Source organism: Pediculus humanus, genomic scaffold (genome assembly GCF_000006295.1).
Source record: "Pediculus humanus corporis 1103172107737 genomic scaffold, whole genome shotgun sequence".
Classification (NCBI taxonomy): domain Eukaryota; kingdom Metazoa; phylum Arthropoda; class Insecta; order Psocodea; family Pediculidae; genus Pediculus; species Pediculus humanus.
Genome location: NW_002987340.1, coordinates 296,613 through 312,369, shown reverse-complemented (window position 1 = coordinate 312,369; position 15,757 = coordinate 296,613). Strand labels below are relative to the sequence as shown.

The window sequence follows — 15,757 nt, the reverse complement described above, 5'->3', positions numbered from 1 at the left end:
ATGTCACCATATTTTTTTCTTAAATTAAAAAAATTAATTAATTAATTAATTTAAAAATAAATAAAATTAATATATTGTAATAGTTATTGATTGTACTCTAAATTTTTGTCAAAAAAAAAAAAACAAATAAATAAATACTTAAACGAATCAACATAATGCAAAAGTTAAATTTAATTGAAGCATTTATTTTTTTCCTAGCCTCAGACATTCACAAACATTTAACATAAAACATTATATATATTTAAAAATAATAATATTTATTATATTCGTTCATTTTATTAAATTCTTAATAATTTATATAAAAGTAAAGAATAAAAAATGCTTACGTCATTTACTGTTCCAACATTTCAATCTCCGTATTATTTAATTGTTCTCCAGTATCCATTAATTCTTTTTTAGAAGAATGATATTTTTTCTTTTTTTTTTGTTTTTCTTTAAATTCAAAATCACATATATAATGATTCATATCTATATAACAGTCAGGCTTCAAAGCCATATGATATTCGGAGATGTTAATACCGAATATTTCGGGAATCATGAAAGGTTTGATCCAAACTACCAAAGGAGTCGATCCTGGAGTATAATATGCTTCACTATGATAAAATAAAATTCCATCTACTTCTAAATAATCAGATGAAAAATGTGAATCATTGGCTAATATCGTTGATAATGTCACAATATTAAAAGGATGATATTCCAATGCGAAAAATGGAAATGAATTATATTCTGACCTTTCCGAAATCCAAGGCATTTCCTTTATTTTAGACCTGATCCAAAAAACTCTAAAGCTGGTCTAAAATTAATATTTTAGTTTTAACATTTATAATAACAGCCATGTATGAAAAGAGACAATTAAATAAAAAAAGTATTTTGATAATTTAAAACAATAAGTACAATTGACTAAAACTAACCTCTGTGTCCATGTAAAATTGTCCTTTCCAGCTTAGTATATCTAAAATATAATATGTTTTAGATTGTGAATCCCATATACAATCTAATATAGTTACTTCCGAATTTGAGTATTTAGTTTTTTCATAATCTTTATGACTACCGTTTGGTAGAGCGGATTGAAATTTAGCCAACTGTTGGCCTTTTTTCCCATAAGCAATTGTACAGCCCTGTTAAAGCATTTTATAAGGATAAATAAAATTATTCTGAAAATAAATGTTATAAATTCTTTCAATTAATTAATAAAATTACAATAATGTTTAACCGAAAATTAATAATACCTTTGAACATCTCACTAAACATCTTTTTCCGACTGGACAAAGTACAAAGAGCCATTTATCTTCTAAATTATCAGGTACTTTTACCATCCACTCGGAAAACATAAATAATTTTTTTAACTTTGGTGTTGTTGATTTTGTTTCTGTCCATTCCATTGACTTATCGAAAGATATGTCTTCTAATGAGCTTTCATTTATATCATTAAATACAGTGTCAGAAATATTTCTAAATTCATTTAAAACATTTTCTCTTTTTCTAAAGAAAGTAAGAAAAAAAAAAAAAAAAGCAGTTAAAGAAAATTATTTAGAAGACATTGTAAAGGAAATATATATATATTATTGTGTTTAAAATCTATTAAATAGTAAACAATACTAATAGGCTTTTTACATTAATAATGACCTTTTTTGATTTTGTAATAGTTCAAGCCTTCTTTTTTCCTGATCATTAATTTTGGGACGATATTTATAATCTAATTTCCTACTACAATTCACATCTTCTGACATGTTTTCAAATTGATCTTTCACTTTTCCTATATATTAAAACTTAATAATAACTGCCTTCAGTTAATGAACGGCCATATTGCCAACTTTGAAATTATCCTAAAGCCCTGACTATGAATAGTATTAAAAAGATATAAAAATTTCAACTCTTCCGGACCCAAAATTTTTATCATAATTTCTGAATTAAGTTGAAATAAATATCGATGATCAATTGCGTAAAACTTAATTACCAAATTAACCTTTTTTATAAAGTTTTAAACCTGTTTTCAAAAATAATTTTTCACCATTGCTTTAGCTTCTGTTATTAGCCTCCAACTTATATTTAAAAAAAAAAGAAACAATTAAAAGCCTTTCAAAATGATTTAAGGGTATCTAAAAAAAAAAATTTTAAATAAAACACATAATAATACTTTTGTTATGATTTTTGTTCTTTATAAAACATTAAAAAAATGATGATATTTTATTTTAATTATTCCCAGTAGAGGAAACATTTGTTGAAATCGGTGAAGGAGAAGGAAAATAAAAATTTGATGTAGAATGTTCTTTAAAATATTCTCCTCCTTTTTCTTCATAATCTGCCTTTGTAAATAAAGTATCCTGAAATTCTGAAAGAGATGCTAATTTTTTCCCACCATTCCATGCGGCTAAAACTGGATTGTCTACTTTTGTTATTTTAAATGTTGATTTATGAGGCCTTACTTCCATTAATTCTCGATTTAATCTCTCAGCTAAACCAGGGAAAGAAGCGCATCCACCTGTTAAAAATATATTTGATACCAAAGCATTTTGTTCCTCTGCAGTAAATCTTTTAAGAACAAATTCGATTGTTTCTGCAAGACCTGCTTCAACATTTCCTATAAGAGCAGGTTGAAAAAGAACTTCAGGTGCTCTCATTCTTTCAATGCCAACATGAAGTTGATGACTTTCACCTGGTTCCATTGACTCATCGTTATTTCCACAATCAAAAGCTGGATCGTGATGTTTTAATACCTCTTCTAATTCATTCAACCTTTCATTTTCTTCTTCGCTATCTGATGATCCAGCATCCTGTCAATAAATTAAAAATTTTACAACTTACACTTTACTAAATTAAATTTTTTATTTTGAGATTTTCCTACCTTATTTATTGCTTTATACACATCCCAATCTTCATCTCTAGAACCAAAATTGTCATCTTTTTTGTCTTTTCTGGCCAATTGACTAATAAGTCTCATTCTTTCTTGTGCTGCAGCTGTTCTTCTCTGTGCTAAATCTTTTTTTCTTTGCCTCCTTGCCATTCTTTTATTTAAAAGCTGTTGTCTTTGTTGTTTAATATCAGCAAGCCAAACATCAAAATCTTCTCTTCCTTTTGGACCTGTAGAATTAAAATTATATATTGCATCATAATTTAATTAAAAAAAAAAAAAAAAAATTCTTTAAAAGATTTACACATAAAAATATCTAACGATACTGTTTGTAATAAATCGCACAATAATATAATAATTAATAAGGATTTTCTAACCGTAAATTTGATGGACTGGTTTTGGTTTATTATCTTCTAAACTTTCAGATGCTGTGTTTGCTGCTATTATTTTTTGTTTTATTTTTTCTATTCTTAATTCCACTATAGTTATTTGCTTATTGAGTTGAGTTATATTTGTAAGATCTAAACTATTTAAAGCTTTCGAAAACTCTTTCATTCGACCTTCTTCATACAATTCTCTAGTACTAAGCAAATTTTGTAATGATTCCTCTTCTTCTGCTAGCTGATTTTAAAAATAATAATCATAAGTAATTACAAAGTTTCTTTAAAAATAAAAATTTTCAAATTTTGTAACCTTACTTTTTCTTCTCTTTTCCTAGCATTTATTTCAATTAAACGTCTAGCTAATTCTTTTTTCTTTTCTTTTTGCTGTTCCACCGATAAGGGATTAGGTGTAACTGGTATAGAATATGGTAATTGAATAATATGAACATTTTCATCATAGTGCATCGGTTCAGCCCATTTCTTTAACTCTTCTTCATAGTTGACAGCGATAAATGTGTGATCATGTATGAGTTCCTAGTATTTAAAATATTCATTTGTAAAGTAATTATAAATTTTCAAAATAATAGAAAAAAAAAAAACTTGTAACATACCTCAGCTCTGCTTATTGTAATAGCATTAAAATGTGAAGGATATTTTAATTGCAAAAGCCTGTGAAGGTAATTAATAATATGAAAACCACCTAAATTAATTCGTCTCGATCTTCCAGGATCACATTTACCATTTAAAACTGGGATTATGTGAGTTGTATGATAACCGAAACTAATAATTAATCCATTTGCTAAATTACTGTAGGCTTTATAACTAAGGAGTGAGTCTACACTATAATTTAAAGCAGGAATGTTGTAACATTCAAATAACAATTCCGACATCACTGAAAAAAAAAAACCAATTGTAAATGAACTTAAGTATAAAACTGAAACATTTAGAAATTGAATAAAAGTAATCTATGCAATATTTATTTAAAAGGGTGTTTAGATTGTTACTTAAGTAAATGCATTTTAAAAAGGAATGTGAATCTGGTGGAACACTTACAATGCCTGCAATAATTAAGGTTTAGAAAAGGCTCGGTAATAAGAACGGGATGATCGACTTTTCCATCTGTATCAATTCCTAAATGTAAAAAAGCATAATCAAAAAGTTGTTCCTGAGCTTCCAAATGAGTAACGACATTTCTGTCAAATTGCATTTTAAGTTGAAATCTTACAGCCTCGATATTAACAATTTCATTTCCAACCTGAAGTTCACCTCCACTTTCCTATTAAATGATAAAAAATGTCTTTCAAAAAAGTGATCGAGTTGAAAGAAATTAAATAATTTTAAGTTTTTTAAATTTTCATAAAGTTTTTTTACCTTTTTACCTCGCTCTCTCCTTGTTTTAGCAATTAAATTTCGGAAAATTAATTTGGGCTTATTTTGTGTTGCCCATCCTATTCTGCACATGCATGAACCTTTAAATAAAAAATATTAGGGTAATTCAAAAAATGAGTTGCTTTGTAAAAAAAAAGAAAAAACTATCAAAATATTCACACCATTATCTATAATAATAGGAACTTTATTATTTCTCAAATCTTTTGTATACTCGTGTACAATATCAGGCACAGTTTTAGCGTCTTTTAACTGAAAAGTGTTCATGATACTTTAGTTAAAGTAGTATAATGAATTAATACTGATTTATACGAAGTAAACAAACTGTAAGACAGAGTAAAAACTACTTTATTAATACTTTAATTACATAGAGTAAATAAACAAAATTTGAAGCTTTTTGAAATGAATTAATTACATATATCCATTGGAAATTACAAATAACAATTTTTTGTCACTTAAATAAATAAAAATTACATATTTTCATAAAACTATAATACAAAATAATTTTTTTAGTAAAAATTTATATATATATATTTAATTAAAACAATGAATTTTGTTAAATTTGATTTAACAGTATACACAATAAAATTAAGAAGTCAATTTATAAATTTTATTCAAAATTTATGTTCAGCTAACGGATTTTAATTTTCAACTAACTTTTAGTCATACACACATACAAAAAACGTTTATGATTTATATACTTATATACATTTATACATCTACATATTAAAAATTTCACACGGGTTTATCTATAATAGCGACTCCTGCATAACTTCTTCCTATTCCCATGCAAGAAGGAAGCATTGACCAAGAATCAGTTTTAGGATTGTACACTTCAACAGACGCAAGATTTGAAGCTCCGTCATCCCCTCCCACCACGTACAACAAATCATTTAGGGCAACGACACCAGCGTTCCTCCTACAAAGGGTCATGTCGGTCACTGACGTCCATGTCTGAGTGACGGGATTAAAAGCCTCCACGCTTTTACGTACTAAAGGCCCATCGTGACCTCCGACAGCGTACAAAATATTATCTAAAACACCTACTCCTATAATGAATAAAAAACAATGTTTTAGTTTCGACATTAAAATTCATCGTCATTTAATCCTTTTGAAATTTTCTTTTTTTAACCTGCTCCACTTCTTCTAGCACACATTTCGGCGACGGGAGTCCACTTATTAGATTCTGGATTGTAACATTCTACTGAATTTAAACATTGTCGAGAAGCACCATCGTATCCACCGACCTAGAAGCAAAACTTATTTATAAATAAAAGAATATCTTTTAATCATAGTAATTTGTCTATCATGTAAAAATTTACCGCGTAAAGAAGACCGTGAACGACTCCGACCCCGACAGAGCTTCGCCTGGTCGACATCGGAGCAATTGCTCTCCATTCTCTGGTTTTCGGATCGTACATTTCTGCGGTGTTCAAACCCGACGAACCGTCAAATCCGCCAACGGCATATATACAATTATTTAACACGGCCACACCAAGAGTAGACCTTCGTGTTTCCATACTGCTCGATGAAAGCCAAGTGTCTAATATAGGATCGTATACGTCGACAGTTCGAACGCGAAGAGAGCCATTAAATCCTCCAATGGCATAAACTTTACCATCGATGACGGACAATCCAGCACGACATCTTCTTACAGGCATTTCAGTAACCTAAATATAATCGTATTAAATTAAAGTTTTTTGTTCACAATTTAAATAATTTTAAAAAAATATTTAATATAAATCTTTAACACTAACTTGATACCATTTTTCTTCTTTAAAATCAAAACATTCAACGCTTCTAATAGCCTTTGGTGCTTGACCTCCGACAACTAAAAGAACTTTTGGTAATCCAATCGGTTGCCGGGGTTTTGTTCGTGGAGTTTTGAACGAAGTTTTTTGTTCTCCTTTTAACAAATGATATTTAAGTGCTTCTATTAAAAAATCTTTACCTAAAAAATAATAGAAATTGTTGTGTGTGTGTGTGCAAATTGCAAACGAAACGAAATACGAAATTATTATTATTATTATTATATTTTTCAAAGGACTTACATTGTAAATTACATTTTAACAATGGTTCCTCTTCCACCCTTTGAACTAAATACTCTTGTGAAAGTAAAGGAAGTCTAACATGTTCCATTAATTTTGGAAGGTAATCTTTTCTTGTTTCTAAATCGTGATGTACCCAAGTAATAACACATTCGAAAACCTAAAATCAGAAAACAAAAGAAAACAGAGAGTTGTAAAACAAAATTATAACATAATTAAAAATTTAATTATGGTAAAAAAAAAATTACTTTTTCTTCTGACGGAACGGTCAATCTATCACTGCAAATTAAACGACAAACTTGTTGTGACGGTAACGATAAAAATTCTTCACATTCAACCACTTCTCTGAAATTGTAAGAAAAACATATTTTGTGATAAAATCCACATAAAACAAATAAAAAGGTATCAGGTATAAAACTTATTATAAGAGGATACAAACGTACGGAAAATGTTGTTCTATATAATTTTCTGCATGATTAAGCAAATCTAAACATCCATGCAGATCGGCAAAGGCTCGTATACCTAAACAATTAGTCGGATGAAGTTGTGCTTGAAGAAATTCGCAACAAGCATCTCGAACATCAGTTAACTGTAGGAGATTAGCTGCTGGCAACAATGCCTATAAAAAAAAATTGATAAATTAACAACATTTTTTATCAATCACTATTTTTTTGTTTCCATCAGTAATCTATTTTTAGCTTTTGCAAATAGTTTGTGTTTGAGTACCTGATAAAAGTATCATTTACAATGTCTATGATTAGATTGTTAAAATTAATTCAAAATAAGTTTGAAAGAAATAATATTTTTTAACTTTTTAAATATAACAATCATAAATAAAATGCAAAATTTTATTTTAAACATGGCTTCATGAAATGATAATAAAAAAGCTTCACTTTTAAAAAACAAATCTACATTACTATCACTAAAAAAAAAAAAGATGAAGTAGAATTATCAGACATTCTCGGTATAAAAAATTATTTTTTGGAATCCTACCTGAACATTTTGTTCAGTCACTTGTATTTGTGATGTGTAAACATAATCAATAAGAAGTTCGAGAGCATGATAGTCGACACCTTGAAGTGTTACTCTATCTCTAGCGCTTTCTTCGAAACTTGTGAACATAGCCACAAAGTAAGGACTACAAGCGGCTAACACGATTCTATGTACAGGAATTTCTCTTTCATCAGCTACAAGAATTACATCACAAAGAAGTTTTTTCCTAAAACAAATTAATTAATATTAATTTTAAAAGCAAATAAAAAAAAAAAAAACAAAAAAATGATCTAATACAAACTTTCTCATAGAATTTAAAGTTTCAAAAGCTGTTTGAGTGTGAAGTTTATTTTTATAAGGAGGTTTTTCAGGAATGAGCCTTTGAACATGTTTTTGAGAACTTTCATCCAATGAATTTTGACTTGCACAACGAAGGAGTAAATAGCTAAAAAAAAAAATAACAAAATATTAATTATTTAATAAACCAGACTAGAAATTATAACAATTTTTAATAATTTAAACTTGGCAAGCTTACAGTTAACCTTTTTTAACTCGATAAAACAAACTTATTGTCAACAAAACATATTCCCCAGCGAAAACAAAATTAAAAGTATGAGAACATTAACCCAATTTAAAAATACAATTACTTCCTACTTACTACAAATAAAATATTAAGTAAAATGTTAGCACTGCATTACAGTAGATTTTAAGCTGGGATTATTTAAATCATTTTTCATTTTCCCACCCCCCCCCAAAAAAAAGAAAAATAAATAAATTAACTAAGATATATTTACCTTTCTTGATTATCTTTGGTACTAGTACTAGATTCAGAATTTTTATTTGAATTGCTCATTTTTACAATAAATATATAATTGAAAATACTTTAAACACTTTATAAACGGTTTTATTACAAATTAAAACATTTTTTTTTTTAACTTAAAATAAATATTTGATAATAATAAACTGTGTGACCTTTTCCTTTAGCCTATTGAAGATCATAACATTTTCATTTTCTTTCACTAAAAAATTATGTCTTACAAAAAAAAAAAATAAAACCTGAAATTTAATTGGTCAATTTTATTATGATTTCGTGACGTCATTTTTTGTTTTCGTTTTGAAACTCGATAAGTTTTTCAATATTGAAAAAAAAAAACCCGCCAAAATTTTTAAAATTTTAAATTATTTTTTTTTTACTTTAATACAAATATTAATTATTTTATTTTGATTACATTATCAATTACAAACATATGGCGATTGTAATTTTTAAGTGAAAATATTTAAACAAAATTTTCTTATACAAAAAATTTCCATAATTATTATACAAACTTATTAAATAATAAAAAATGATGCAAAAATTTTTTTATTTTATTCCTTTTGATGTTTATTTAATTTGATTTAATTTTAATTGAATTTATTTTTACCTTAAACCATTATTATCATTATTATTTACTTTTAAATGACCTCAAGTTCTTAAGAAAGTAAAAAAAAAAATTTTCCACACACAAATTTGATTTGTTGTTGGTAGCATAAACTAAAAATTTTAGGCTAAAATTTATTATAAACATGCATTTGTATAATTTGTACAGGTACAAGGTACAATACAAAAACTTTATTACATTAAATATGAATGATTAAAATACAACTGTGTCCATTTTTTTTTTATAAATTTTATAACTGTTAATGCAATTGAAAATTTTTTGCCTTTCTGAACGCACATTTAAATGTTAACAAATGTAAACAATTTAACAATAATAAACTGATAAAAAAAAAAAAATGGACAGCTTTCATTTTTTATTTTTATTTTAATTTTATCACATCATGAAACATGCATTATTAACATATTTAATTTTAGTCAAATATTAATTTAATTACAAGGTTATGTAATATATAATAACCAAAAAACAATTTTTTTGTTTTTTTTTTTTTTTGAAACCCTTTAGCAAAAAAAAAAAAAAAAATTAAATTTGATCAAATTATTGTTTTAATGGATACCTGAAATCCCTTTTTACACTTTTCATTTCAAATAGAAAAATATAATTAAAAAAAATTAATCGTTGATTATCATTATTATCAACTCATGAATAGATTTTTATATAAATTAATTTTTTTTTTTTTGCTTATTACTTCATTAAAGAAGGGTTAATTTTTAACCTTTGATACTTTCAAAGGTTACAAATTAAAAAAAAAAAAAAAAGTTTCTAGTTTTTAAAAGTGAGGCTAATCGTGAAAAACCGGTAAATAATAATAATAATAATAATAATAATAATAATAATAATAATAATAATAATAATAATAATAATAATAATATCTTGTTTTTAAATGTTTGCGAAATCATATTCGTGAATTTGCACGGTCACTCAACCAGAAAAAAAAAAACGCTTTCTAAATTAAATAAAATAAAATAAAAATAATTATAATTTAAATTATTATTAACGAATTTAAAAATAAAAAAAAAAAATTTTTTCAATGCCCAATGCGCGGGTGTACATTATTGTCTGGCAGGTATTTAACACAAAGGGCGTGGTAATCAAAAGTAAGGTGAGGTCCATACAACACTCTAATAAACCTTTAGAGGCCAAGGTATGAAAAAACCTTTTTTTTCTCTCTCTCTCTCTCACACAATATTTTCCAGCTTAAATGATCGTCGTTAAATTCAATTTGATTATTTTTTTTTAAATATGTCATTAATTTTGTTTTATTTAATTAAATATATAAATAATAATAATAATAATAATAAAGTCGTGAATTTTATAGTTGAGTGTTTCAAGTTTACAAAAAGATATTACGAAAGTTTTTGCTTTTTTTTTTTTTTCCATTCTTAGTGAAAAGTCGATCACTTTCAATGTTCACGACACACACACACACAGAGAGAGAGACCACCATCGAGAATTATAGAAGGTTTCCTACATTTCAGGTTTCCAAGTGGTGAACCTTGCGCCGTTAGTGATAGGCCTACTTTATTCTGACCCTGGTGGTTCCCTTCTTTTGCATCATTGCAACCTTCGTTTAAAAAACTAAAAATCTAAAATAGATTAATAGAGTTTAATATTTCTAACAACACACATTCACACACGACAGCGCGTTTTCCCCCTAACACTCAAATTAAAAATTTTCACATTTGATAGTATTATTATTATTATTTAGAAAGGCTTAAAAAAATTAAACGTTAAAATATTTTCTATCAAGGTTAAAAAAATGTATTTTGTGCCAAATCCTGGTGCTAGATATTGTTCTTAACAACATTTGAATTTTAAACGGATTTGGACTCGTCAAGTCCGGTAAATACATTTTTTTTTTTTTTACGTCATTCATTATGTTTCATAAAAAGTTATTAAAAAAAAGGTTTTCTTTCTCTCCCCCCCTCTCTCTCTATCTCTCGTCTTTGAATGACCCGAAACAAACATAATGGCAACAACCAAGAAGTTCTTCTGGTTTTCTTTTCTATTACATCATAAAAAAAATTTTTATTCAAAAAATTTCTTAGAAACTTTAAAAAATGAATGATGATGAGAAGAAGTTGTTAAAAAAAAGTTATAACATAAAAAATAAAACGTGATTCATTTCCTTACAACAACAACAACAAAAAAAAATCATAATAATTTTGCATTCTTTTGCAACTATGAAAAAAATGAAATTAAATTATTATTATTACTATTATATTTAATGATAATAACCGTACTGTTGTGGGGTCAAAGGTTAAAAAATTTAATTTAAACAACGTTAAAAAAATTAATAGTTGTCGATTTGTTTTCTTTTTGTTATTTAAAATACGAAAAATAAAATTTTCTTAATTAATGACTCATATACCAAAAATAATAATAATAATAATAATAATAATAATAATAATAATAATAATAATTTCCGTAGAATAAAATGTTTCGATATTTTCAAATAATAATAATTTTTTTTTTTTTTTAAATAAAACAACTTTCAGAATTTAAAAATCACTGGTTTTAATTAAAAAAAAATTATTATTATTATTAATATTATGCTTTCTTTAAATGTTGCCAACTAAAATTTCGTGATAATGATAATAATAATAATAATATTAATAAATACTCTGTGTGTGTGTGTGTGTAATTATTAAATTTTTTTTTTTTTTTTTACCTAATATTTCCAATTGTGATGACACACTCCACACACATTAAATATTGCAATATTTAATCATATGCATTTTTATTATTTATTCATTTATTTATTTTACAATAAAAAAAAACTTGATATTCACATCAATGTCCAATTAATTACGTAAAGAATTTAATATCGAAAAAAAATTACATACGCACGGAATTATTATTATTATTATTATTAATTTTTGTCATACGGAAACAGGACTTTGAATGGTGTTTGGTTACCGGGACAATAAAAGGTGACCGGGAATTTTTACCGTAAAGAAAATCAATGGGAAAACCTTTTATAATAGATTTTAATTCAATTACATTCTTAGAAAAACGCCTCTCATAATTTAACCCTCACGTTAATAATTAAATAAGAAACATTTGACATGATAATAATAATAATAATTTTTTTAAGTACCTTTTAAAAAAAGGGTATTTAAATAATAATAATTGTCGTGTCGAATTTGATTTCTAAAGGTTTCAATGTCGATTTATTTATTTTTATTTTTTTTTTTTTAATAGTGCAAAACCAATCACTACCGGATTTGGTAAAACTATTGTTATTCAAGGACGAATAACATACATAAAAATTTTTATTTAAATAAAATAAAATAAATAATTTATTAAAAAAAAATTCAAAGGGTGAATTTAACTAAAATAATATTAATAATAATTTTTGCCATCGTTTAACAAACAAAATCAAATATTTTGTATATTTCACAACTAAAACTTTCTTTCCCTTCCCAAAGAAAAAGCTCTCCCTCTCTCTCTCTCTCTCTCTTTCTCTCACCCAGTAAAATCTAAATTTCTTTTTTTAATATTTGCCTTAAACAAAAAATAAATAAGATCCTATTAGAAAAATTTTTTCATTTGGAAAAAAAAAAAGAAAAATTTATGTAATATGTATATAGAGAGTTGAAGCCTGTTAAAGGCCATTCTTCGAGTGTTGTTGGTTGGTTAGAAGAAGTTGACAGAGTAGTTAATTCAGTTTATGGTTCGGAGTTTGCCGTTTAACACAACAACAACAACAACAACAACAACTTTCCACCTTTTTTTTTTTTTTTTTTATTTGTGTTTTCACGGTTGTTTAAATTGTTTTTAAATCGATTATAAAAGTGATTATTAGTGTTTAAAAAAATATTTACAATTGTTATTATTATTATTTCGACAATGTTTTTAAGCAAAAGTTATGAAAAAATTATGAAATCGATAATCAGTTTGTGAGAATATATATATAATAATGATATAATATTTAAAAAATTATTAATTTTTGACGTTGTTTGTTTGTTTGTTTGTTATTTGTCAGGTTAGTTTTTTTATTTATTTATATTCTTATCAAATTCTATGTACATAAAAAAAAAAAAAAAGAAAATTATTCAAGGTTTTTTTTTTTTTTTTAGTTACGTTTAACCACTCATAATTATTTTATTATTGTTTTAAACGATAATAATAATAACTCAGTGTTTACCTTATTATTATTATTATTTTTTATGTAAAAAAATTGATAACGATCATTTTTAATTTAATTATATATTTTTCATATTTAAAATTATATTTTAAACGTTTGTTAAATTTTTTTTAATGTGTTACGTAAAGCGTAGTTAATTAATTAATTAATTAAAAGAATTTCTTTTTATAAATAAATAAATAACAAAAGGTACAAAAAATGAACCTAAGGCATGAAAAATAACAACAATAACTAATAATGCACGCGTTGTAATAATAATTAATAATGAGTAGTAATTAAATTTTAAAAACGTTTTCTCTCTCTCTTTCTCATTGGTTAGAGTGAGTTAATAAACCTTTTGTCAAATTTTATGGTTGACCACAATTCTAACGTTACATAACACAAATAAAATGTTGGCTCAACGATGAATTGACAAAAAAAAAGTAAATTTTTTTTTTTTTTTACCAGGTCTCTTTATGAATGATACTTAATTAATAAATAAATAAATAAAATAAAAAAATAAAAATTTTACGTTGTTAGATGATCGCCTTTTTGCACAAAAAAAAAAATAAAACTAATAGAAAAAGGTAAACTATGGGAGTGTTTAATATGTGTAGGATCTCATGGTATGATGACAAATGTCTAAAGTAGGAGGATTTGTCAATTTATGTAAACAAAAATATGAATTTTTTTTTTTTTGTCACCCTGTTTGTCTGTAATAAATGATGATTTTATAATTTCATAACTAAATATTTGTATTTTATGAATTTGTTAAAAAAATTTTTTTAAATTGACCTCCAATCGATTATTAATTTCTTGAATATTTTATTTATTTTGCGTAAATTTAATTTTTATGCAACCTACGAAAATGCATTAAAGTTTTTCTTGTGTTTTCTTTAATAATTTTACATGACGATCATCGATAACGCCCAAATGTGAATAAAAAAAATTTTTATTTATTTATTTATTTTTTATATGGATTTCCGACAAATAATTTCTAATAGTAAATAAATTTTTTTTTTTTATTATATTTCCAGGAAAAATAAAAAATAAAATAATGAAAAAAGTTGTTTGTATTTTAAAACGATTGTTATAGAGTTCATTCATTGAATTATAAACTTTTTTTTTTGTGTTATCGAAAAGTGGAAAATTATTGTTTAAATTTTTTTTTTTTTTTTAAATCCATGAATGAAATAATATAGTGAAGTGCAAAAAAAAACGATTAGTTTAAAAAAAAAAAAAAAGGCAAATCATGTCAATTGCAAATTATACATTGCCATTAGCGGCTTCGGCTCCTCCGCCATTTATTGGTACACAAAATTATGGAACCGCACCACAAGCATCAGCAATCAATTCTCTATTATACGACACTCCGAGATTTACACAAACGAGACAATCTTATTTTCCTCCCTCGCCCAATAGGAGACAACCAACGAATTCTAGAAAAGTTAAAGACAATAGAGATCCGTATAGAAATCAATATCCTCAAAAACCATTTTATCAACCCGTTTCTAGCTCGACGACGACTCAAAAGAAAAATGTTGACGATTACGATGAATATTTTAACGAGTCGAATTACGAATTCGAAGAAGACTCTTATGATAAAAATTATTCAGAAAGTGAACAACCTAACCAACAGAAATATTCTCAAGAAACTTCAACAACAAGTTCAAACAGCAAAACTAAAAGAAAACTTTCTACGAGTCAACAGCCACCCCCACAACCTACTCAAAGGCAAAATCGAGAATTGCCAAGTCATCCGCCGACGTACAAAAGAATAGCAAACACGTTTAACAGTGTTCCTGAACCAGGTGCAAAGACTTCTTTACACGCCGTTTTGGATTTCGACGACGATTTTGACGATTATAGCTACGAAGATGAAGATGTTGGACCGGTACCGCCATCGTTACAATGGACACCAAAACCCCAGGTCACACCTATCGAGGGTCCAATACTAATTAAAAATGGAAGCGTTCCAGTCGTTCCTTTATATTCCTATCCAATAATCAATAACGGCACTTTAGTTCAAATTCCAGTAAGTATTTATATATATATATATATTTTTCCCTAATACAATCGTATAATTAAACTTAAATTAAGGTTTTTCAAGCGTGCATAATTTATGTTAAAAAATACCTAAAATGAAAATTTCGCGCCATTTTTTTTTCTCTTTTTATCGCGGTACAAAACGGAGGCGATAATTATCATCAACACGTTTAATTTAATTTATTTTCTTTTAATTGGTTTTCCCGACTAATGACTTTTCTTTAAAAAAACAAGTTAAATTTTTTTTTTCTTTCAATTTTGTTATTTAAAAAAAAAAAAAAAAAAAAATTTATTTAAAGGTAAAAAAAACTTGAATGTTGTAGAGAAAATAAAAGGGCAACCATGACTAACTAACTCGTATATAACTAAACATTCAGACAATATTTTATTACATAAAAATGGAAGAACAAGATAACCTTAAAATTTTTTATTCAGGATCACGCGATCAAGTTTTGCAACCGTTTATTAAAGTTTACGTGACAATC

General features: G+C 25.9%; 4 protein-coding genes across 4 annotated transcripts in view; 1 reads left to right on the top strand and 3 right to left on the bottom strand.

The window, feature by feature from the left end:
• Nucleotides 1-331: 331 nt before the first annotated feature.
• Phum_PHUM332120 (Snurportin-1, putative) lies at nucleotides 332-1,900 on the bottom strand (the record flags this gene model as incomplete). Its single annotated transcript, XM_002427548.1, has 5 exons — nucleotides 332-793; nucleotides 912-1,118; nucleotides 1,230-1,482; nucleotides 1,627-1,756; nucleotides 1,840-1,900. The coding sequence occupies 5 exons, from the start codon at nucleotides 1,898-1,900 to the stop codon at nucleotides 332-334; spliced, it is 1,113 nt and encodes a 370-aa protein (XP_002427593.1).
• Nucleotides 1,901-2,192: 292 nt separating this feature from the next.
• Nucleotides 2,193-4,887, bottom strand: Phum_PHUM332110 (uncharacterized protein; the record flags this gene model as incomplete). The annotated part of the gene is made up of 8 exons (XM_002427547.1): nucleotides 2,193-2,774; nucleotides 2,846-3,081; nucleotides 3,229-3,472; nucleotides 3,550-3,768; nucleotides 3,846-4,126; nucleotides 4,288-4,510; nucleotides 4,606-4,703; nucleotides 4,785-4,887. 8 exons carry the CDS (start codon nucleotides 4,885-4,887, stop codon nucleotides 2,193-2,195), a joined length of 1,986 nt encoding a protein of 661 aa, XP_002427592.1.
• Nucleotides 4,888-5,355: 468 nt separating this feature from the next.
• Nucleotides 5,356-8,514, bottom strand: Phum_PHUM332100 (uncharacterized protein; the record flags this gene model as incomplete). Its single annotated transcript, XM_002427546.1, has 10 exons — nucleotides 5,356-5,669; nucleotides 5,753-5,867; nucleotides 5,943-6,290; nucleotides 6,378-6,571; nucleotides 6,672-6,828; nucleotides 6,917-7,013; nucleotides 7,112-7,287; nucleotides 7,662-7,887; nucleotides 7,963-8,106; nucleotides 8,456-8,514. The coding sequence occupies 10 exons, from the start codon at nucleotides 8,512-8,514 to the stop codon at nucleotides 5,356-5,358; spliced, it is 1,830 nt and encodes a 609-aa protein (XP_002427591.1).
• Nucleotides 8,515-14,478: 5,964 nt separating this feature from the next.
• The window catches only part of Phum_PHUM332090 (uncharacterized protein), a gene marked incomplete at both ends in the record, with an annotated part of 6,046 nt that continues 4,767 nt past the window's right edge, over nucleotides 14,479-15,757 (top strand). The window contains one exon of the mRNA XM_002427545.1: nucleotides 14,479-15,261. Coding sequence (XP_002427590.1) covers nucleotides 14,479-15,261 — 783 coding nt within the window. The remainder of the gene's footprint in view (nucleotides 15,262-15,757) is intronic.